Source organism: Carassius gibelio, chromosome A5 (assembly GCF_023724105.1).
Source record: "Carassius gibelio isolate Cgi1373 ecotype wild population from Czech Republic chromosome A5, carGib1.2-hapl.c, whole genome shotgun sequence".
NCBI lineage: Eukaryota > Metazoa > Chordata > Actinopteri > Cypriniformes > Cyprinidae > Carassius > Carassius gibelio.
Window position 1 is genome coordinate 4,117,517 of NC_068375.1, and position 20,002 is coordinate 4,137,518.

Sequence of the window (20,002 nt, forward strand, 5' to 3'; positions counted from 1 at the left end):
TATAATATAATATAATATAATATAATATAATATAATCTAATATAATATAATATAATATAATATAATATAATATCACATCAGAAAACATGCTATAGATCGCCTGAGGAACAATTCCACTCATTTTCTACTATAGGACAGGAAGAAGTGCATAAACTTGTTAAATCATCTAAACCAAAAACATGTATGTTAGACCCTATTCCATCTAAGCTCCTAAAAGAGGTGCTTACAGAATCATAGATCCTCTTCTGACTATTATTAATTCATCATTGTCATAAGGATATGTCAACAAAAACCTTCAAACTGACTATTATTAAGGTTCTCATCAAAAAAAAACTTGACCCCAAAGAACTATTTAATTACAGACCGATCTCAAATCTCACTTTTCTGTCCCTGATACTATAAAAGGTAGTTTCCTCATCCTTACATTCCTTCTTATGAAAAATGGTATCTGTGAGGATTTCCAGTCAGGATTTAGAGTCGTATCCAGTAATACCATAGTACTGAGACTGCTCTAATTAGAGTTACAAATGACCTGCTCTTATCATCTGATCGTATTAGATCTTAGCGCTGCGTTTGACATTGTTGTCCAGAACATTCATTTGCATAGACTAGAAAACATTGTTGGCATTAATGGAAGTTCATTACCATGGTTTAAATCATACCTAAATGAACGCCATCAATTCGCAGTTAATGAAGAGGTACCATATCGAACACAAAATGCAGTATGGAGTACCTCAAGGCTCAGTACTAGGGTCGTACTCTTCACGCTTTACATGTTACCCTTGGTATAAATCATCAGGAAACATGATGTAAGCTTTCACTGTTATGCTGACGATACTCAGTTCTATATTTCTTTGTGGCCCGGCCAAACATACCAATTTGAAACACTAGCAGAATGCATAGTCTATATGAAACACTGGGTGACGAGTAATTTTTTACTGCAGAGGTGTTAATTATATGATCTAAAAACTGCATGTAATAATAACCTAGAACACTGTCTAAGGCTTAATGGCTGCTCTGTCAATTCTTCGTCATCAGTTAGGAACCTAGATGTGCTATTTGATAGCAATCTTTCCTTAAAAAAACATGTTTCTAGCATTTTGTAAAAAAAAATTCATCTCAAAAATATATTCAAATTACGACCTATGCTCTCAATGTTTCCCAATGCAGAAATATTAATCCATGTGTTTATGACCTCAAGGTTAGATTATTGTAATGCTTTATTGGGTGATTGTTCTGCATGCTTAATAAACAAACTCCAGCTGCTGCATTTTGAACCAGCTGGAGTTTGTTTATTAAGCATGCAGAACAACCATTTTGAATTCTTACTAGAACCAGGCAGTATGACCATATTAGCCCAGTTCTGTCAACACTGCACTGGTTAGCTATTAAACATTTTATAGATTTGAAAATCTGGTCTATTACTTAAAAAAGCCCTGAATGGTTTAGCAACTCTGTATTTGAGCGAGCTCTTTTATAGAATTATAGTCCTCCATGCCCACTGCGTTCTTAAAACTCTGGCAATTTGATAATACCTAGGATATCAAAATCAACTGCAGGCGGCCGATTCCTTTCCTATTTAGGGCCTAAAGTCTGGAATAACCTACCTAACATTGTTTGGGAGGCAGACACACTCTTGCAGTTTAAAGTTTAAAGACCCATCTCTTTAACCTGACTTACACATACAGTAACACACTAATATACTTATAATATCTAAATTCGTTAAAAGATTTTTAAGCTGCATTAATTAGGTAAACCGGAACTGGGAACACTTCCCATAGCACCAATGAACTTGCTTCTGTACATCATTAGAAGAATGGCATCTATTCTAACATTAGTTTGTTTCTCTCTTATTTTGAGGTCACCATAGCCACCAGATTCAGCAGAGACCAGGACAACTAAATGAGAGCCCCAGATACAGATCTACAGCAGGTAAATACCTTTTCTCAGAAGACCACCAGGACAAGACCACAGGAACCAGTTGAGACCTCTGCACAATGTGACTTTGTTGCAGCCATTAATGTAACTGCTGGTTCCATCTGGTCAGAGGAGAACTGGCCCCCTGACTGAGCCTGGTTTCTCCCAAGGTTTTTTCTCTATTCTGTCACCGATGGAGTTTTGGTTCTTTGCCACTGTCGCCTCTGGTTCGCTTCGTTGGGGACAGTTCATTTACAGCGATATCACTGACTTGATTGCAAAGATTAAATCTGAACTGGATTATGACATCAATTAATTCAATGATGAACTGCCTTTAACTGTCATTTTGCATTATTGAGACATTATTCTTCTAATTAATGCTGTTCATTTGCTTTGACACAATCTGTTTTGCTTAAAGCATTACATAAATAAAGGTGACTTGACAGATGGTAGCTTTTAACTTCTCATAAATGTTAGGTTGGGAAAGTTGTCACATGATGTCACATAGAGAAATGTTACACAATTCCTTAACAAAACTTTATTTTTACCACAAATGTGGTTTGCTGTTCTTTTGTTACCATATTCTCATCCGTGGTTCTGTGTGCTCTGTGCAGTGTAATGTACCTTGACCTGAGAAAAAAAAGTATCACGACTAACCCCAACCTCCCCTATATTACAGGTGCTAAGATAATAATTGATGTCATTTGGTTATGTTCTTACCTTGGAGTATGAAGAAGACACCTCCAGCTCCAGCGATCCGATCCTTCATTACGTAATTTTCCCCTCCTATTTTGGAGCACTGCATACCCACTAGAGTTGCCACCAGTCCGACTGTGCCCAACACAATGGATGTGATCATTAATGCACGGCACGCTTGGATATAACCTGAGAAAAAAGAGAAGGAATGGTTACAAAAAGTCTGACAGCTGATTGGATTGGTGGTTTTGTAGAGGTTCCTAATTTCTGTCCCCTCTTGTTCATATGGCAAACCAAACCATATTTCTGCTTTAGTGTACAGCATCCCCTGATAATAAATAGACTGAGGAAATGAAAAAAAGTGTTACATTTTTGTCTAAAAATATGGATAATATGCTTGTGAATGCTTAATAATAAACTTATTAAACATTATCAAATAATTAACTGATCGTTATTTGATGTAAATTTAAATGTTAAAAACAATAACAACAAAAAAATATTTTGTGGAAAACTATGTGATCAGAATTAAAGAAAAGTAACCACTGTAGCAAGAAAGATGATTACAACTAAAATTTTGGAGGGTTACAGCTTTCAAAAATTAGTAGGAAGTGTAGAGGCCCTTGCTCTGCATGACTTTAGCATATCTGTGGCTGCAGGATATCACTAGTTAATATAAAACTCGGGGTTCAGCCTTTTACCAGTTTGACACAGAACATAATGTTTCCCATCTGACCCAAATTAATTAAACTTGCTTTCGTCACTAAAGTGAACTTTGAATCCATACCATCTGACCCAAATCTCATCATCAATCTCTCTCATCATCAATGAACTTAAGATCCCAGCTACAGTGAAATTCCAAGAAATTAATAAGTTCCAGAATTATTAAACAAATTCCCAACTGAGAGTCTCTGCATTATCCTGTCTTTTTGTTAATTTGTCTTACATGGGCGACCAACCTTTTTGGTGGACCTGAATGAATTAATATCATTCTAAAGCTGCCATTTTCTAGAAATCACAGATTTGGAATGACCAACTTCTCTTACCGTGGCCGCAAGGGTGATATCTTTGGCCTTCATCTGGACAACCTGCTGTCTAAGGGTTTCAGTCACCTTAGATTGGCCCAACATTTTACAATCTCCGAGAAAATTAGAAAAATGCTGCCAGATTTACACCAATAGCTTGGCAGTAAACTTTCTGTAAATTTTCTTTAATTTTGATCAGAGTTCTTTCTTAAATATATAATTTCAGTTTTTTTATATGTGCTTCAGAATATAATTAATTTGTGAAATGTGCTTATAAAATGTGACATTTTACTCCTGTTAGGATAACTTCAAATATGACTAAGCACTGACCTTGAAATATAGTAAATTGTAGGTTGTCTTCAAAATAGACTTCTACTATTTTTACATTTCCACAAATAATTTATTAATCAGTTGTTTATGTTTTTGCAGTACCAAATCTAAAGTGTAAACGTAAATGTTTATAAATGTTTACTAATCATTGCTACCTTAATGAGCAGTCATGTCATTTGGCAAAATGTGTCCCAAATGACCAGAATTCACCCTATTTGCAGATCTTTATAAATATTTTTTAAATAAATTGTTCATGTTTTTACAATACCCAATCTAAAATTAAGATTATTCATCACTTGTTAATGAATGTTTAAAAACACTTACTAATCGTTTAGTATCTTTATGGGCATTGAACTTTTAACTGCTCTAATAACGGGTGGACAGTGAAGTTTAGCTTTAAGCTTGCTAAAGACATACAGTAATACACATTGTAATTTGGGTGCAAAATGTTTTTATTGCCTCAACACTTATATTAGTACAAACCCATCCATCAATCCATCCATCCATCATCTTCCGCTTATCCGGGGCCGGGTCGCGGGGGCAACAGTCTAAGCAGAGACGCCCAGACTTCCCTCTCCCTAGCCACTTCTTCCAGCTCTTCCGGGGGGACCCCGAGGCGTTCCCAGGCCAGCCGGGAGACATAGTCCCTCCAGCGTGTCCTAGGTCTTCCCCTGGGCCTCCTCCTGGTGAGACGTGCCTGGAACACCTCCCTGGAAAGGCGTCCAGGAGGCATCCGAAATAGATGCCCGAGCCACCTCAGCTGGCTCCTCTCGATGTGGAGGAGCAACAGCTCTACTCTGAGCTCCTCCCGAGTGACCGAGCTTCTCACCCTATCTCTAAGGGAGCGCCCAGCAACCCGACGTAGAAAGCTCATTTCGGCCGCCTGTATCCGGGATCTTGTCCTTTCGGTCATGACCCACAGCTCATGACCATAGGTGAGAGTAGGAACGTAGATTGACCGGTAAATCGAGAGCTTTGCCTTACAGCTCAGCTCCTTCTTCACCACGACAGACTGGTACAGCGACCGCATTACTGCAGAAGCTGCACAGATCCGTCTGTCAATCTCACGTTCCATCCTTCCCTCACTCGTGAACAAGACTCCAAGATACCTGAACTCCTCCACTTGAGACAGGAACTCTCCACCAACCTGATGTGGGCAATCCACCCTTTTCCGACTGAGAACCATGGCCTCGGACTTGGAGGTGCTGATTCTCATCCCAGCCGATTCACACTCGGCTGCAAACCGTCCCAGTGCACGCTGAAGGTCCTGGTCTGAGGATGCCAACATGACAACATCATCCGCAAAAAGCAGCGACGAAATCGTATGGTCCCCAAACTATGAACAGAACCGGTGACAAAGGGCAGCCCTGCCGGAGTCCAACATGCACCGGGAACAGGTCTGACTTACTGCCGGCAATGCGAACCAAGCTCTTGCTCCGGTCGTACAGGGACCGAACAGCCCTAAGTAGGGAGCCGCCGACCCCATACTCCCAGAGCACCCTCCACAGGATGTCGCGAGGAACACAGTCGAATGCCTTCTCCAAGTCCACAAAACACATGTGGACTGGTTGGGCAAACTCCCATGAACCCTCCAGCACCCTGGAAAGGGTATAGAGCTGGTCCAGTGTTCCACGACCTGGACGAAAACCACTGTTCCTCCTGAATCCGAGGTTCCACTATCGGCCGAATTCTCCTCTCCAGTACCCTGGCATAGACTTTCCCAGGGAGGCTGAGAAGTGTGATCCCCCTATAGTTGGAACACACTCTCCGGTCCCCCTTCTTGAAAAGAGGGACCACCACCCCGGTCTGCCAGTCCAGAGGTACTGTCCCCAACCGCCATGCGATGTTGCAGAGGCGTGTCAGCCAAGACAGCCCCACAACATCCAGAGACTTGAGGTACTCGGGGCGGATCTCATCCACCCCTGGTGCCTTGCCACCGAGGAGCTTTTTAACTACCTCGATGACTTCAGCCCCGGTGATGGACGAGTGTTCCTCCGAGTCCCAGCCGCTGCTTCCTCAACGGAACACAAGTCAGTGGGATTGAGGAGATCCTCGAAGAATTCCTTCCACCGCCCGACAATATCCCCAGTTGAGGTCAACAGGTGCCCATCTCTACTGTAAACAGTGTTGGTAGGGCACTGCTTCCCCCTCCTGAGGCGTTGAACAGTTTGCCAGAATCTCTTTGAGGCCAATCGATAGTCTTTCTCCATGGCCTCACCGAACTCCTCCCAGGCCCGAGTTTTTGCCTCCACGGCTACCCGGGCTGCAGTCCGCTTGGCCTGCCGGTACCTGTCAGCTGCCTCCGGAGTCCCACAAGCCATCCAGGCCCGATAGGACTCCTTCTTCAGCTTGACAGCATCCCTTACTTCCGGTGTCCACCACCGGGTTCGGGGATTGCCGCCTCGACAGGCACCGGAGACCTTACGGCCACAGCTCCGAGCAGCCGCAGCGACAATGGAGGTGGAGAACATGGTCCACTCGGACTCAATATCTCCAGACTCCCTCGGGATCCGGTCGAAGCTCTGCCGGAGGTGGGAGTTGAAGATCTCTCTGACAGGGGGCTCGGCCAAACGTTCCCAACAGACCCTCACAGTACGTTTGGGTCTGCCGAGTCTGTCCAGCTTCCTCCCCCGCCATCGGATCCAACTCACCACCAGGTGGTGATCAGTTGACAGCTCCGCCCCTCTCTTCACCCGAGTGTCCAAGACATATGGCCGAAGGTCTGATGACACGACCACAAAGTCGATCATCGACCTCCAGCCTAGGGTGTCCTGGTGCCATGTGCACTGATGGACACCAACACATGGCGGCTGAGCTGGGGGGCTATTAGCAAACCCACTCCAACCCTCCACCTCTCACCATGGGCAATTCCAGAGTGGTAGAGTCCAGCCTCTCTCAAGAAGTGTGGTTCCAGAGCCCAAGCTGTGCATTGAGGTGAGCCCGACTATCTCTAGTCGGTACCTCTCGACTACCCGCACAAGCTCAGGCTCCTTCCCCGCCAACGAGGTGACATTCCACGTCCCTAAAGCCAGATTCCGTGTCCAGAGATCGGGTCGTCGGGGGTCTCGCCTACAACTGTCGCCCGATCCACTATGCACCGGCCCCTTACGCTCCCTCCTGCAGGTGGTGAGCCCACAGGAAGGCGGCCCCACGTCACTCCTTTGGGCTGAGCCCAGCCGGACCCCATGGGGGAAGGCCCGGCCACCAGGCACTCGCATACGAGCCCCAACTTCGGGCCTGGCTCCAGGGTGGGGCCCCGGCTGCGCCATGCCGGGCGACGTCACGGTCCTTGATTTTAATTTTGCCATAAGGGGTTTTGTGAACTGTTCTTAGTCTGGCCCGTCACCAAGGACCTGTTTGCCTTGGGAGACCCTACCAGGAGCATATTGCCCCAGACAACATAGCTCCCAGGATCATTCGGGTACTCAAACCTCTCCACCACGATAAAGTGACAGTTCAAGGAGAACAAACCCGATTCCAAAAAAGTTGGCACACTGTACAGATTGTGAGTAAAAAAGGAATGGAATAATTTACAAATCTCATAAACTTATTTTATTCACAATAGAATATACAAGATAACATATCAAATGTTGAAAGTGAGACATTTTGAAATGCCATGCCAAATATTGGCTCATTTTAGATTTCATGAGAGCTACACATTCCAAAAAAGTTGGGACAGGTAGCAATAAGTGGCAGGAAAAGTTAAATGTACACATAAGGAACAGCTGGAGGACCAATTTGAAACTTATTTGGTCAATTGGGGACATGATTTGTTATAAAAAGAGCCTCTCAGAGTGGCAGTGTCTCTCAGAAGTCAAGATGGGCAGAGGATCACCAATTCCCCCAATGCTGCGGTGAAAAATAGTGGAGCAATATCAGAAAGGAGTTTCTCAGAGAAAAATTGCAAAGAGTTAAAGAGAAAAAGTTATCATCACTTACAGTCCATAATATCATCCAAAGATTCAGAGAATCTGGAACAATCTCTGTGCATGAGGGTCATGGCCGGAAAACCATACTGGATGCCCGTGATCTTCGGGCCCTTAGATCCCAGACAGCAAGCAGTTGTGGCCCAAATCCGGCCCACATCTCGCCCGCATGGATTTCATGTGGGCCGGATCTGGGCCAACACTATATTTCTGTCTGGAATGGCACTGAATCACATACAGGAATGCTACTGTAAAGGAAATCACAGCGTGCTCAGAAATACTTACAGAAAACATTGTCGTTTTATCTGGGCCAAGACTAATTTAAAATGGACTGTGGCAAAGTGGAAAACTGTTCTGTGGTCAGACAAATCAAAATTTGAAGTTATTTTTGGAAAACTGGGGCGCCATGTCATTCGGACAGAAGAGGACAAGGACAGCCCAAATTGTTATCAGCGCTCATTTCAGAAACCTGCATCTCTGATGGGGTTGCATGAGTGCATGTGGCATGGGCAGCTTACACATCTGGAAAGGCACCATCAATGCTGAAAGGTATATCCAAGTATGCGTCCATCCAGAAATCGTCTCTTTCGGGGAAGACCTTGCATTTTCTAACATGACAATGCCAGACCACATATACTGTATCAATTACAACATCATAGCTGCGTAGAAAAAGGATCCAGGTAATGAAATGGCCAGCCAACAGTCCAGATCTTTCACCCATAGAAAACATTTGGCGCATCATAAAGAGGAAGATGTGACAAAGAAGAGCAACTAGAAGCCTGTATTAGAAAAGAATGGGACAACATTCCTATTCCTAAACTTGAGCAACTTATAACTGTAATAAAAAGAAGAGGGGATGCCACACAGTGGTGAACATGGCCTTGTCCCAACTTTTTTGAGATGTGTTGATGCCATGAAATTTAAAATAAACTTATTTTCCCCTTAAAAAGAATTATTTTCTCAGTTAAACATTTGATACTGTATTTCATCTATGTTCTGAATATATTTTGTATTTTATTCACAATTTGTACAGTGTCCCAACTTTTTTGGAATCTGGTTTGTATACTATTGTGTATTATTATTAAACATCTTTTTCCTTGAATTATACATCATCAAAAGAAAATAAATATTTTTTCAAGAAAATACTTCAATTATAATTTATATATAAAAACAATTATATAAACAGATTGAATCGTGTTGCCATATAGTAATTAAATTGACCCCTGTACACTGTGAACCCTTAACCAACCCATACCTATACCTATACCCATACCTCCAAACATCAAACACCCAAATCTCACCCATATCACACACACGCAGCAAAATTGTTAAAATAATGTATAAAATAACAACTGTTGAATAATTTGTAGATTTTCAAGATGTGCATGATTTTATGAATTAAAAGTTTAATGACATTTGTAAAAATTTTAATTTACATTAAATAATTATCTGTTAATCATTAGGCATTTATTAGTTAACATTAACAAGCTGTTACGATCGGAGACCCAGTGAAACGCAGGAGACAAGAGATCCAATCGCATTATGGGTTCTAATGGGGAATCCAAAGAGAAATTAACAAGGGGGGTGGGACTGGTTAATATAGGGAGGATAATGACTAACAAATGAAGACACCTGAGTGCAATTAACAGGAGTGCAACTACTGTAATGAAGGGACAAGTCTTTGTGGGAATTGTAGTGCCTACGGTGAGGTGCCTATGGGGAAGTGAGACCACTAGTGGAGACTCAGGGAAACAGAGACCAGACAGCGTGACATTACCCCCTCCTCCATGGAGCAGCTACCATATGCTCGACCCGAACACAAGAGGAGACCAAGGATCACAGAGACCAGGAGGCAGGTGGAGAGGCGGAGGGCCAGGGGGAGGGACGGAGGGCCAGGTAACATGAGGAAACAGAGACAAGAATTGCGAAAACAAAAACAAGGAGCCCAGGAGGGAGGTGGACTGGCGAAGGATCAGGGGGAGGGACGGAGGGCCAGGTGTATAGAGGGAAACAGAAAGAAAAACAAAGACAAGGAGCCCAGGAGGGAGGTGGACTGGCGGAGGAGGTCCATAGATGGAAACAGAAAGAAAAACAAAAACAAGGAGCCCAGGAGGGAGCTGGACCGGCGGAGGTTCAGGGGGAGGGACGGAGGGCCAGGTCCATAGATGGAAACACAGAGGAGTGGAGCAAAAACAAAAAAAACTGAAACAAAACAACAACAAAACACAAGTCCAGGAAGGACATAACGTTCAGTCCCCAGGGCCGAACCGACAGGACAGGAATCCAGAGAGGAGCAAGGTGGAATTGGAGCACTGCGGTTGAGACAGAAGCCCACCAGGACGGCGCAGAAGACCACCACATCCGTGCGGTCGAGACAGAAGCCCACCAGGGCGGCGCAGAAGACCACCCCATCCGTGTGGTCGAGACAGAAGCCCACCAGGGCAGCGCAGAAGACCACCCCATCTGTGCGGTCGAGACAGAAGCCCACCCGGGCGGCACAGAAGACCACCCCATCCGTGCGGTCGAGACAGAACGGGAACCTGACTCGACTCCGGAGGGTCAACGGGAACCTGACTCGACTCTGGAGGGTCAACGGGAACTCTGGAGGTATGTGGACTCGACTCCGGAAGGTCAACTGTGGCCGTCATCCTGTGCATAGGTGCTGGACAAGCAGCCATCTTGTGCCAATGACTCTGGACCGGCAGCCATCTTGGGCTGTGGCGCTGGGCCGGCGGTCATCTTGGGCAGTGGCGCTGGGCCGACGGCCATCTTGGGCAGTGACGCTGGGTCGGCGGCCATCTTGGGCAGTGGCGCTGGGCTGGCGGTCCTCCTGTCTGTAGACCCCGGTCTAGGTGTGGCTGGGGTATTCCACTGAGACCAATGTTGTAAATAAAATACAAACTCCCAGAAATTATAGGCTTCCAACTGCTCCATTTCAATTCGAGGAACCGGATCATCCAGCCCGGTGTTGAAAGTGTCCTTTAGGGCCGCATCATTATATTCCATCCCCTCAGCTAGGGACCAGAACATTTGTGCCATGGCACCCACCTCATTGCCCTCTTAGGGGAGGGTGGTTAATTTTAAAATACTGGCTGTGGAACGGGAATGAAGTCCCACACCGCTGGATCTCGACATTGATGGAGTCCTTCTGTTACTATCGGAGACCCAGTGAAACGCAGGAGACGAGAGATCCAATCGCAGTATGGGTTTTAATGGGTAATCCAAAGAGAAATCAACAAGCAGGGGTCAAAACCATAATTCCATCCAACAAACAACAAACAGGGAAGGAACAGAAACGGGAACAGGAACTCGGAAGAAGAGGAACTCAGAAGGCGAGGAAACTGGGTGACAGAAAGAAAGGACTCCATGCAGACAAACAGAAAAGGACTGGTTAATATAGGGAGGATAATGACTAACAAGTGAAGACACCTGAGTGCAATTAACAGGAGTGAAATTACTGTGATGAAGGGACAAGGCTTTGTGGGAATTGTAGTGCCTACGGTGAGTTGCCTATGGGGAAGTGAGACCACTAGTGGAGACTCAGGGAAACAGAGACCAGACAGCGTGACACAAGCACATTATGTTTTAGCTATTTGAATATATATGTATTAATGATCTGTTACGCATTTTATGTTTTGATTTCTTAATGAAAGTAAAGTGTTAGCATTACACTTAAGTTTTATTAGTATTTTTATATTTTAGCTTAAAAGTTTTTATACACAACAATACAATACAACATGATGTTCTTTTATTCCTACCATTTCCTTGTTCTCTCTATGTAGGTGGACAAATGTGGAAACTACTCATTTTCAATATTGTTTTTGATAAATCTTCTGAACTTCACATGTAGAGATACTGCAATCTACAAGAAGTTCCTGAGGAATGCTGTTCCTTGGTTATTTTAACTTTATGGACCATTTGGTTCACACATTTACAGACATTACCTGTTGAATGCATTTGAGGCACAGACACAGTTTAAATATATCTGACTAAAGATACACATAATCTTTCACCTGCAATAAACAAACTACACTAGTGTTGCATGACTTCAATGCCACCATCATTAAGTTTCTGACAATTGTTTCGGTATTTAAAAAAAATTAAAAACACTTTGCTCAAGTGTGATTGTAAATACAGCGGTACTGTGAAAGCGGACCATTGAATATATTATTTTTCTTGTTTGTGTGATGACATTTAAAGTTTATGATTACTTCTGTATTCTCATCTAGCCACATGTTAGCATCCAATATTTTCAAGAAAAGCAAAAGCTTAAAATAAAGGAATATTAATGATGTATTTTATACATCAGAATAAAACATTAAAGTATGTTGAGCGTGCCAAAAACGTATTCAAAAACCCATTAAATTTGAACCAGAAGTGCTAAAATTCTAACTTGTCTCTGGATTTGGCTCACAAATAAGTTATCTATAGCATATCTAAGTTAATATAGCATTAATTTAATTAAAAATTTTCCATGGATAAAAGCAGAATTGTGTTATATTTGATAGCATCAGAGCGTCCTTCGGAGCATGTTTCCCACTACTAAGCTGGGAGCGAGAAATAGAAAACCCAAAGTCGAGATATGCTGAGCAAATAGACATTTTTGAGAGGGAAATATGTCAAATATGTGGGAAAAGGACAATTGTTATTAACTGTTTCCATTTGTGAAGAATATTAAAACCGGCCAGTTTTTGTGTAAGAGGTAAGTTACTCAATATGAATTACTTTATCATTAATAGAACTGTATAAAAGCAATATCACTTTCCCAAATGTTCTGTACCAAACACAATCTCATTGAGATTCCATTGTTCTTAATATAAAACGTTTTGTTCATAAACAAATTCAGTAAACAATGAATAATAGCAATACTAGCAATAGTAGTATAGTGATGGTACTATTATCATTACTAAAGTTATTAATACAGTTTATTTAATTTTTTTTTATAGGTATTTTACCTGGTAAAGCGAGCATGGACTGAAAATTCCAACAATTGAAAGTACCGGTGGAGTCGACCGCACAGGACATCCAGAGGTTCTCAAAAATGTCGGCGGTGATGATGACATTATCATCATCTGTAGACACTTTCCAGTAGTGATTATGTAAAGATAATACAGCTGAACCACACGCCAAAAAACCCAAGAGAAGTGCAATAATTTGCAGTATGTCTTTCATATTTATGGATCTTCTGCTTTTCTGGATCTTCTGTTCTATGTGGCATGCGTTCAATCAATGATATGTTACACCAGTAAATGGAATTTAACCTTGTAATAAACATTAGGGGCCGTTTATGATTTTACTGTGCAACAGTCTATGACTAAGCTGTTTGATTACAATGCTTGGTAGCTGCCAGAAGTTATAAATAGGGTACCGCAGGTATACTACTATAGGAAAACCTATAAGGTAACATCAACTTACTCCAAAGAACCATACAGTAAACTCAGTAATTCCATATACAGTGAAAAGTGGTTTATAGTAAGGTTTAAAGATAAAAGCTTACAGTTATAAATTAACAATAAAAATGATACTGGAGAGAATTCTTTCAAAAAAAATTTTGTCTTTTAATACTACACTAGGTTTTTAAGATCACTTGTTTTTTAATCATTTGATTAGTCATGAGGTAATCAGAATCATCTTTATAAATGTTTAAAAGAAAAAATTAAATAAAATAAGCAGTTATCAATCACTTGAGAATGTACTTTTTGAAAGTGTATTTGTATAATCAATTCATGCACAATATATTAATATTTGCAATGGAAAAGAATTAACATTTTAAAGGAAAGCTGAAGATACATTTCAGTGCTTTATCTTTATTTACCTATGTGCTGTTTAGATTGGAGGGGCTGAATGTTGATACAGCTTTTAAGCTCTTACAGTGTATTACGTATTCTGCATATTTTGTGAGTAATACAATATGTTTTTGTTATTTCAGGCAAGTTAAATCGGTTCATAAAGTTCAATTGGTTCAAATGGTTCATTTGGCTCTGTATGGACTTCCAGCTGAATTTATCATCATTATATTAAGATACAAATAGGAACCTTTGATGCTTTATCATCTGGCTGATAATTAGACAACACCTCAATGATTTTATTTTTTAACTAGGCTATAGGCTTGGTAAGTATTCAAACATACAATAAATAACTGGATATCTACAGAAGCCTATATTACCCAATAAATCAATAAATGCTTCCCTGACTATGTGATCTTTAACTTCAACAAAGGAGTGGACAGCTATGTGGATATGTTTAAAAAGACCCAAAGGTGGCTGAATAAATCCTTTTAAGACATAAATTGGAGCACTGGCATTGGGGAATCTTATATGTGAATATGAGGGAATTTTAAATAATATCATGTTTGTTGCACCCCAGCTGTACATAGTGTGAGCTGCCTGACAATGACAGTTCTTACTTTTGCCCACGATTGATGATGCCACATATTCAAGCCCAGACTTGGCAGAGCCACATATTGTAAACCAACACTTGCCAAAAACCCACCTCAATTCCATTCCTGAAAATAATGTTTCCTGGGTGACTATTTAATTGTTTACTCCATCAGCTTTCTTCCTCTTATTAAAATAACACCAGCTTTTTACAACTTGTTCACAGAGCAAATTAGATTACGAAGGTTATAATCTGGTAAAACCTTAAACTCTTAATTTTAAAGGTCAGTGTGTAACTCACCCAGCACCTCTTTTAGCACCAAATTAAAATCTTCTTTCCATATATACCCTGACTACATGTAAAAATATAAGCACAATGGGGTTTAGTTTTATATGCAGCAGGTGTTCAAAGTTAGCAAAAAGTACTTGAAATGGGTGTAAATAAAACAGAAACAAATACAAACAGACAATCTCAGTGCAAAACATTCAAGTAAGGAAAACACTTTTTGTCAACACAAAACATCTCATATTCTACAATACCATTTTATATCACTTAGCCCCTGCACTCTCTATTGTCTTCTGGATCTATGGCTACACTAAGACTCCTACTTAAATAGCAGGCTTTTAGCTAAAATAGTAAAAAAGCACAAACTGTTTGGGTTCTGACTTTAGTATATACTTAGTTGTAATATAATAAGGAGGTGAAATACAAGACCAAAATGCTCATGCTAATGGGGAAGTAAAAAATCTCTCTCTCTCTCTTTCTATAGAGAGAGAGAGAGAGAGTTAGAGTTAATGGACAATTTAATTGTAATTTTCCATTACAGCTGCTGATAATGGTGAAAATATCAATTTTTGCATGCTCAGAGATGGTACAGTGGAAAACTAAGAACAAATAAGCTAAAACTATTACAAAGACAAAGAATAAATAAGTTAAAACTATTAAATGCTATATTTGTAGGATCTATATTATTAAATAACTTTTAAACATTTTGTGACAGAAACATTTTTGGGGCGTTTCTTGTTTTTTCTTAAGAGCAATGTCAAATTTTTCTCACTTTAAAAAGCACTGGCTTTATCTGGAGGAAAAGTTATTAAGGCATAAGTGAGATGATCTGTTCTTTGTCAGTGTCATGATGAATCCAACCTCAAAAGATGGGTTAATACTTTTTTCATTTGCAAGGCATTATGATTTGTCTTGTCTTATCCTCTTACGCAGATTTCTTAGCCACAGCTAAACCAATGAGTCCCGCCAATCCAGCCAAACCCAAGCCAATGCCACCAACAATTGCCATTCCAACCAGCCCATCTAGAAAACAAATGAGAAGAATGTTAAATGCAAATTCCCTGTTTAATCTAAATATATGAGAAGATTATTTATATACAGGACCTGTATCGGCTTTACCAGAGGTAACCTTGTCCTGGTGGCCCCCCATCACTGCACATTTTCTGTCCCTTATCTCAGTGGTTTCAGTCCTCACGAACACCCAGCTCTGCACATTTTGTATGTCTCTCTTTGTTAACGTACCTGATTCAGATAATCAGCTCATTAGAAGTGAGCTCCGTGCATGAACTGTATTCCGATTGACGTGGTATCTACAGAGTATTCATTTTTCCCTGCTACTTGAGCAGGGGAAATCTGATTAAATTTACTTAACTCCAGAACATTCATCCGCAGATTTGCGCTCCGCAACATCTTCACACACAGACAATTGTGACATCATATATATCTGTAAATAATTACAATTTAAATTCACGTCTTGCATTATACTTCAATGCACTTTGAATGGAAAATATACTTTCGCTTCAAACTGGAACCATGGCAAAATATACTGTGATGTCCACTTTGCAGGGCACTTACGTTCAAATAGATCAAACGGCTGAAGTGATAAGAGATATACATAAAATGTGCAGAGCAGGGGGTCGCGAGGACTGGAATTGAGAACCACTGCCTTATCTAACACACCTGATTCAACTTATCGGTTGAATTGGATGTGTCCACTTCATGTGAGACATGCAAAATGTGGGGCCTTCAGGACAAATTTAAAAAACCATGACCTAATGCGATCTATGTTTTTTACTGTACATGGATATCTTGACTTGAAAGTGTTTAAATTAACAATTAATTAATTAAATGACCTACTTTTGTCACTGCCTCACCTGACACAGTTTAATAAATGGACACAAAGCGCCCTGAGGTTGGCTCAGCACCGTGCGTCTTAACCCTGTGCTCATTTTCATTTCCAGAAGTATTCAAATAGTGTTTAATTAATTCAGTCTTGTTTTACCATGGATTCCTATATTATGTAGACCTCACAGTACAGCATACAATATATCATGGCACTGCTCATCAATTAGGCAGGACAAAGATGGACACTGCATAATATAACTACACTCTTGAATGAAGAAATTGACTTCTGTTATACAAAACAATGAGAAAGATACATATTAACAATATTCATGCTCACCTTTCTTCATGGCGTTACCAATGAATTTCTCCAGTTCTTCAGCTTGAGAATTTCCTGGTTCATTCCTCAGTAATGTCTTAATGTATTTTTGAGCTCTCTCATATTCCTGAAATTATAGTAAAACAGGAGAATGAAAGTAGCAAAATCATTCCTAAGAGTTTTCTACTGAAAGCATCTGAAAAGCTCTGATAACAACCTTGATCTTATAATTGGCCACAGCCAGGTAAAACAGATAATCCCGCTGGTCATCCTTGGTACCCTTATGGATAAGTTCTGGTGGAAGATAAAAAAAAAATTCTTATTTAGATTTATTAACAAGACAAAACTTTCGGTTCATTACACCAAATGCTCTTAGACAACACAATAATTAATGAAAATAGAGATTAAAAAATGTTTGAAATGGGATAAAAAAAATATAGAGTTTTTTATTCAATTCCATCAAGTACCATCAAGTAGCACTATTCCCTTCTTGATGTCCTCCGGGTGTTTGCTCCTGATCAGACACCACGCATACTCGAACTGCGTGTCTTTAGACACAGAACTCTTTGATAACTCTGCCTTGTATTTCTTTCCAAATTTCTGAAAATCAAAATAATACAAAGTTAACAACGTGTCCACGCCAAAAACTCTTTTAATTGATGATCAGGGCAAATAAAAAGCTATAAGCAGTAAGCACTAACATACAGACAATTAATTTGAGGTTATAAGTTAGAGCATAGAGCATTTGGCAATTTTATTCAGACAGGAAGTTTTCCCACATTATGTTTTATATTGTTTTTTTTTTATTGTTGTTTTTTTTTTTTTTTTTTAATTAACCATTTCAAACCGATATGAAAAAATACCACAAATTACCTCCAGATCCTCTGGGGAAACAATCTCTCCAACAACAGCTTCCATGATAACGAAAATTATCACGGGTTTACTTTCTATGGTTTACAACCCAGACTGGACTGTTCCTCTTCTTCTTTCAATTTAGTGGCGGTTGTCAAGCAAATGTATTGTGCATTTCCGCCATCTACTGAGATGGAGTGTGGAGAATCAAACGAAACACAGGGGGGCGAAAATAATAATAATAAAAAAAAAAAAAAAAAAAAAAAAAAAACTTTATCTAAATTATTTTAATTAAATCTGTTGGCTTTAAAAAGCCTAGTAAAATCTAGAATCATGAGGGAATTTCTTTGTAGATTTTAAAGTGACAGACTATTTTATCCAACGACTTGATTTGATAATCTAACATTTACCTTTCATTTTTATATCTGAATCAAATTACTGTGCCTGGGTGTGTACATGTGTTATAAAATCCTGTACGTTTCATGTTTTTCAATGATATGTAGGCCTAAAAACTGACTGAGTACTGTTTGTCTGTTTGTACCCTATGTAACTACTCTCCTACTGTATGTCCCACTATATTTTAGGTCCCAACATTGCCACAATGCCATCTCCTTTGAAACACATCTTTGTTTATACAGAATTACTTTTTTCAACTAAAGATCAACTGAAGGAGTGGCATATAACCATGTCCATAGAGGAACAATAGGCATGTTTGACTGTTGGCCTTATTTCCATAAATATTCCCATCCTCCCATTCCCATTCTCAATTGCAGTTTTAAAACAACAATAAATGTAGGTTCTGGCGCTCTAGCTGTTAATAAACAGAACTGCATGCATCCCGCCGTTTATGTTTTACCGGCGATTCAAGCATTTCTATCTGCAATTCTTAATGCCTGAGTTTGTATAAATAATGTGCATATTTTTCTTCAGTGATGTGGAACTAGGCTATATTGTAAAACTGCGATAGTCTAATGATCAAAATGCAACATACTCTCCAAAGTGATTGTCATATAAGGACCCCAGTCTGTTCCAGCCAGACATTCTAATAGATACCCTGTTTGCATTTGTCATACTTTTTTTTTTTTTTAAATTTGAATTCCTCCAAAACCTAAGGTTTCTTACCACAGATACCTGCTCTAACATCTTATAGATATTTAATTTAATTCTTAATTTAATCCCCAGCAATTTGCCCATTTTCCTACCTCTTGGAGTTTCCTTTCTACATAACTTCCATTTCTTCCATTATTCCATAATGCACTGTCATCTCTGTACATTGATCTTCCTTGTACTTTAGAAAAAAACTAAATTAAACATCATCATTATATTAAAAATGTACACTTAATATCCAGCAATATCGTCAACTTGATTTCACAGATACTATTTAAACTGAACTGAGCTGGACGATGACATCACTGAATTTGATAATGAACTGCATTTAAGTGAAAGTTGAGTTTTACTGTTGTCCTTTTGCATTAACACACTAGCTTCCTATTTTGATACTGTAAAGCTGCTGTGACACAATCTAGTTAAAAGCGCTATAAATAAAAATGACTTGACTTCCATTTTCAGTTGCATGAATCTCTGAATGTAATTTTCCCACTTTAACATTTATTGTCCTATACAAAAATATATAATTTACCTTTTATTCAAAATTTTTATAGTTTAATTAATAATCTTTCCCTTCACATCATATTGTAGGCCTTCTCTAAAAAAGACATAACATTACGTCTATTGTGCTATGACTTCTTTTTTGCTGATCTTACTACTTTCCTAATATTAAACTTGTTCTCACATTTCTTTCTTTCTTTCTATTCCTTTTTTTTACGTGAATTTTCTTCAATGAGGGATTTGAGAAAAGTCAAATTCAAATAGAAAGCGCGTGGCGCTGTAATCCAAGCAGTAGTGATAGATTTAGAGGACTGGTCTATTTTTTATTTTTACTGGTTTTACTGCTTTATTTTTTATGTTTTTCTAAGATATTTGTTATGACTGTAATAATAATAATAATAATAATAATAGGCCTATAGTATATAGTAGACCTATAGCCTACTAATAAGATTATATTTGGTTCGAATAGACAATATTTTAAATATGAGGCTATGTTACTGCTTCCCTTTGAGGCTCTTGTATTTTTCTTCTTTTCCATCTCTCCAATCCTATTCTGCCCACAGGATTGGAGATTAGTTTTGTTCGTGCTTTGTTGCAGTTTGCTGATTTTTGCAAAATAACTGATGTTTTTGCTTTGCAGATAAAAGGGTAGTTTTAGTTTAATATGTTGCAGTTATTGGTAATAAATAATTGATCATAAATAATATCGATGATAATAAATTATATATATATATATTGTTTTGTGCTTGTTTCTTAAGCCGCGGTTGCTTATCTGTCTTCGCAAGAGTTGGCAACTATGAACACGTGATATACAAATTGATTACTAA

General features: G+C 39.6%; 2 protein-coding genes across 2 annotated transcripts in view; both read right to left on the reverse strand.

The window, feature by feature from the left end:
• The window catches only part of cldn15b (claudin 15b), a 28,695-nt gene extending 15,156 nt beyond the window's left edge, over positions 1 to 13,539 (reverse strand). Inside the window, exons 1-2 of the mRNA XM_052591405.1 lie at positions 12,847 to 13,539; positions 2,638 to 2,802 (exon numbers count right to left, since the gene is read on the reverse strand). Coding sequence (XP_052447365.1) covers positions 2,638 to 2,802; positions 12,847 to 13,063 — 382 coding nt within the window. The 5' untranslated portion in view covers positions 13,064 to 13,539. The remainder of the gene's footprint in view (positions 1 to 2,637; positions 2,803 to 12,846) is intronic.
• Positions 13,540 to 14,417: 878 nt separating this feature from the next.
• Positions 14,418 to 17,732, reverse strand: LOC127989130 (mitochondrial fission 1 protein). The gene is made up of 5 exons (XM_052591406.1): positions 17,589 to 17,732; positions 17,183 to 17,315; positions 16,933 to 17,009; positions 16,737 to 16,842; positions 14,418 to 15,577 (listed from the first exon to the last, which is right to left on the reverse strand). The coding sequence occupies exons 1-5, from the start codon at positions 17,631 to 17,633 to the stop codon at positions 15,480 to 15,482; spliced, it is 459 nt and encodes a 152-aa protein (XP_052447366.1). The 5' UTR covers positions 17,634 to 17,732; the 3' UTR covers positions 14,418 to 15,479.
• Between the last annotated feature and the right edge of the window lie 2,270 nt (positions 17,733 to 20,002).

Coding starts and splice junctions, on each gene's coding strand:
- LOC127989130 (XM_052591406.1), bottom strand. CDS start 17,633: ATGGAAGCTGTTGTTGGAGAGATTGTTTCCCCAGAGGATCTGGAG. Junction 16,843..16,932: donor TGGCCAATTATAAGATCAAG/GTTGTTATCAGA, acceptor CTATAATTTCAG/GAATATGAGAGAGCTCAAAA. Junction 15,578..16,736: donor TGGTAACGCCATGAAGAAAG/GTGAGCATGAAT, acceptor TTTGTTTTCTAG/ATGGGCTGGTTGGAATGGCA.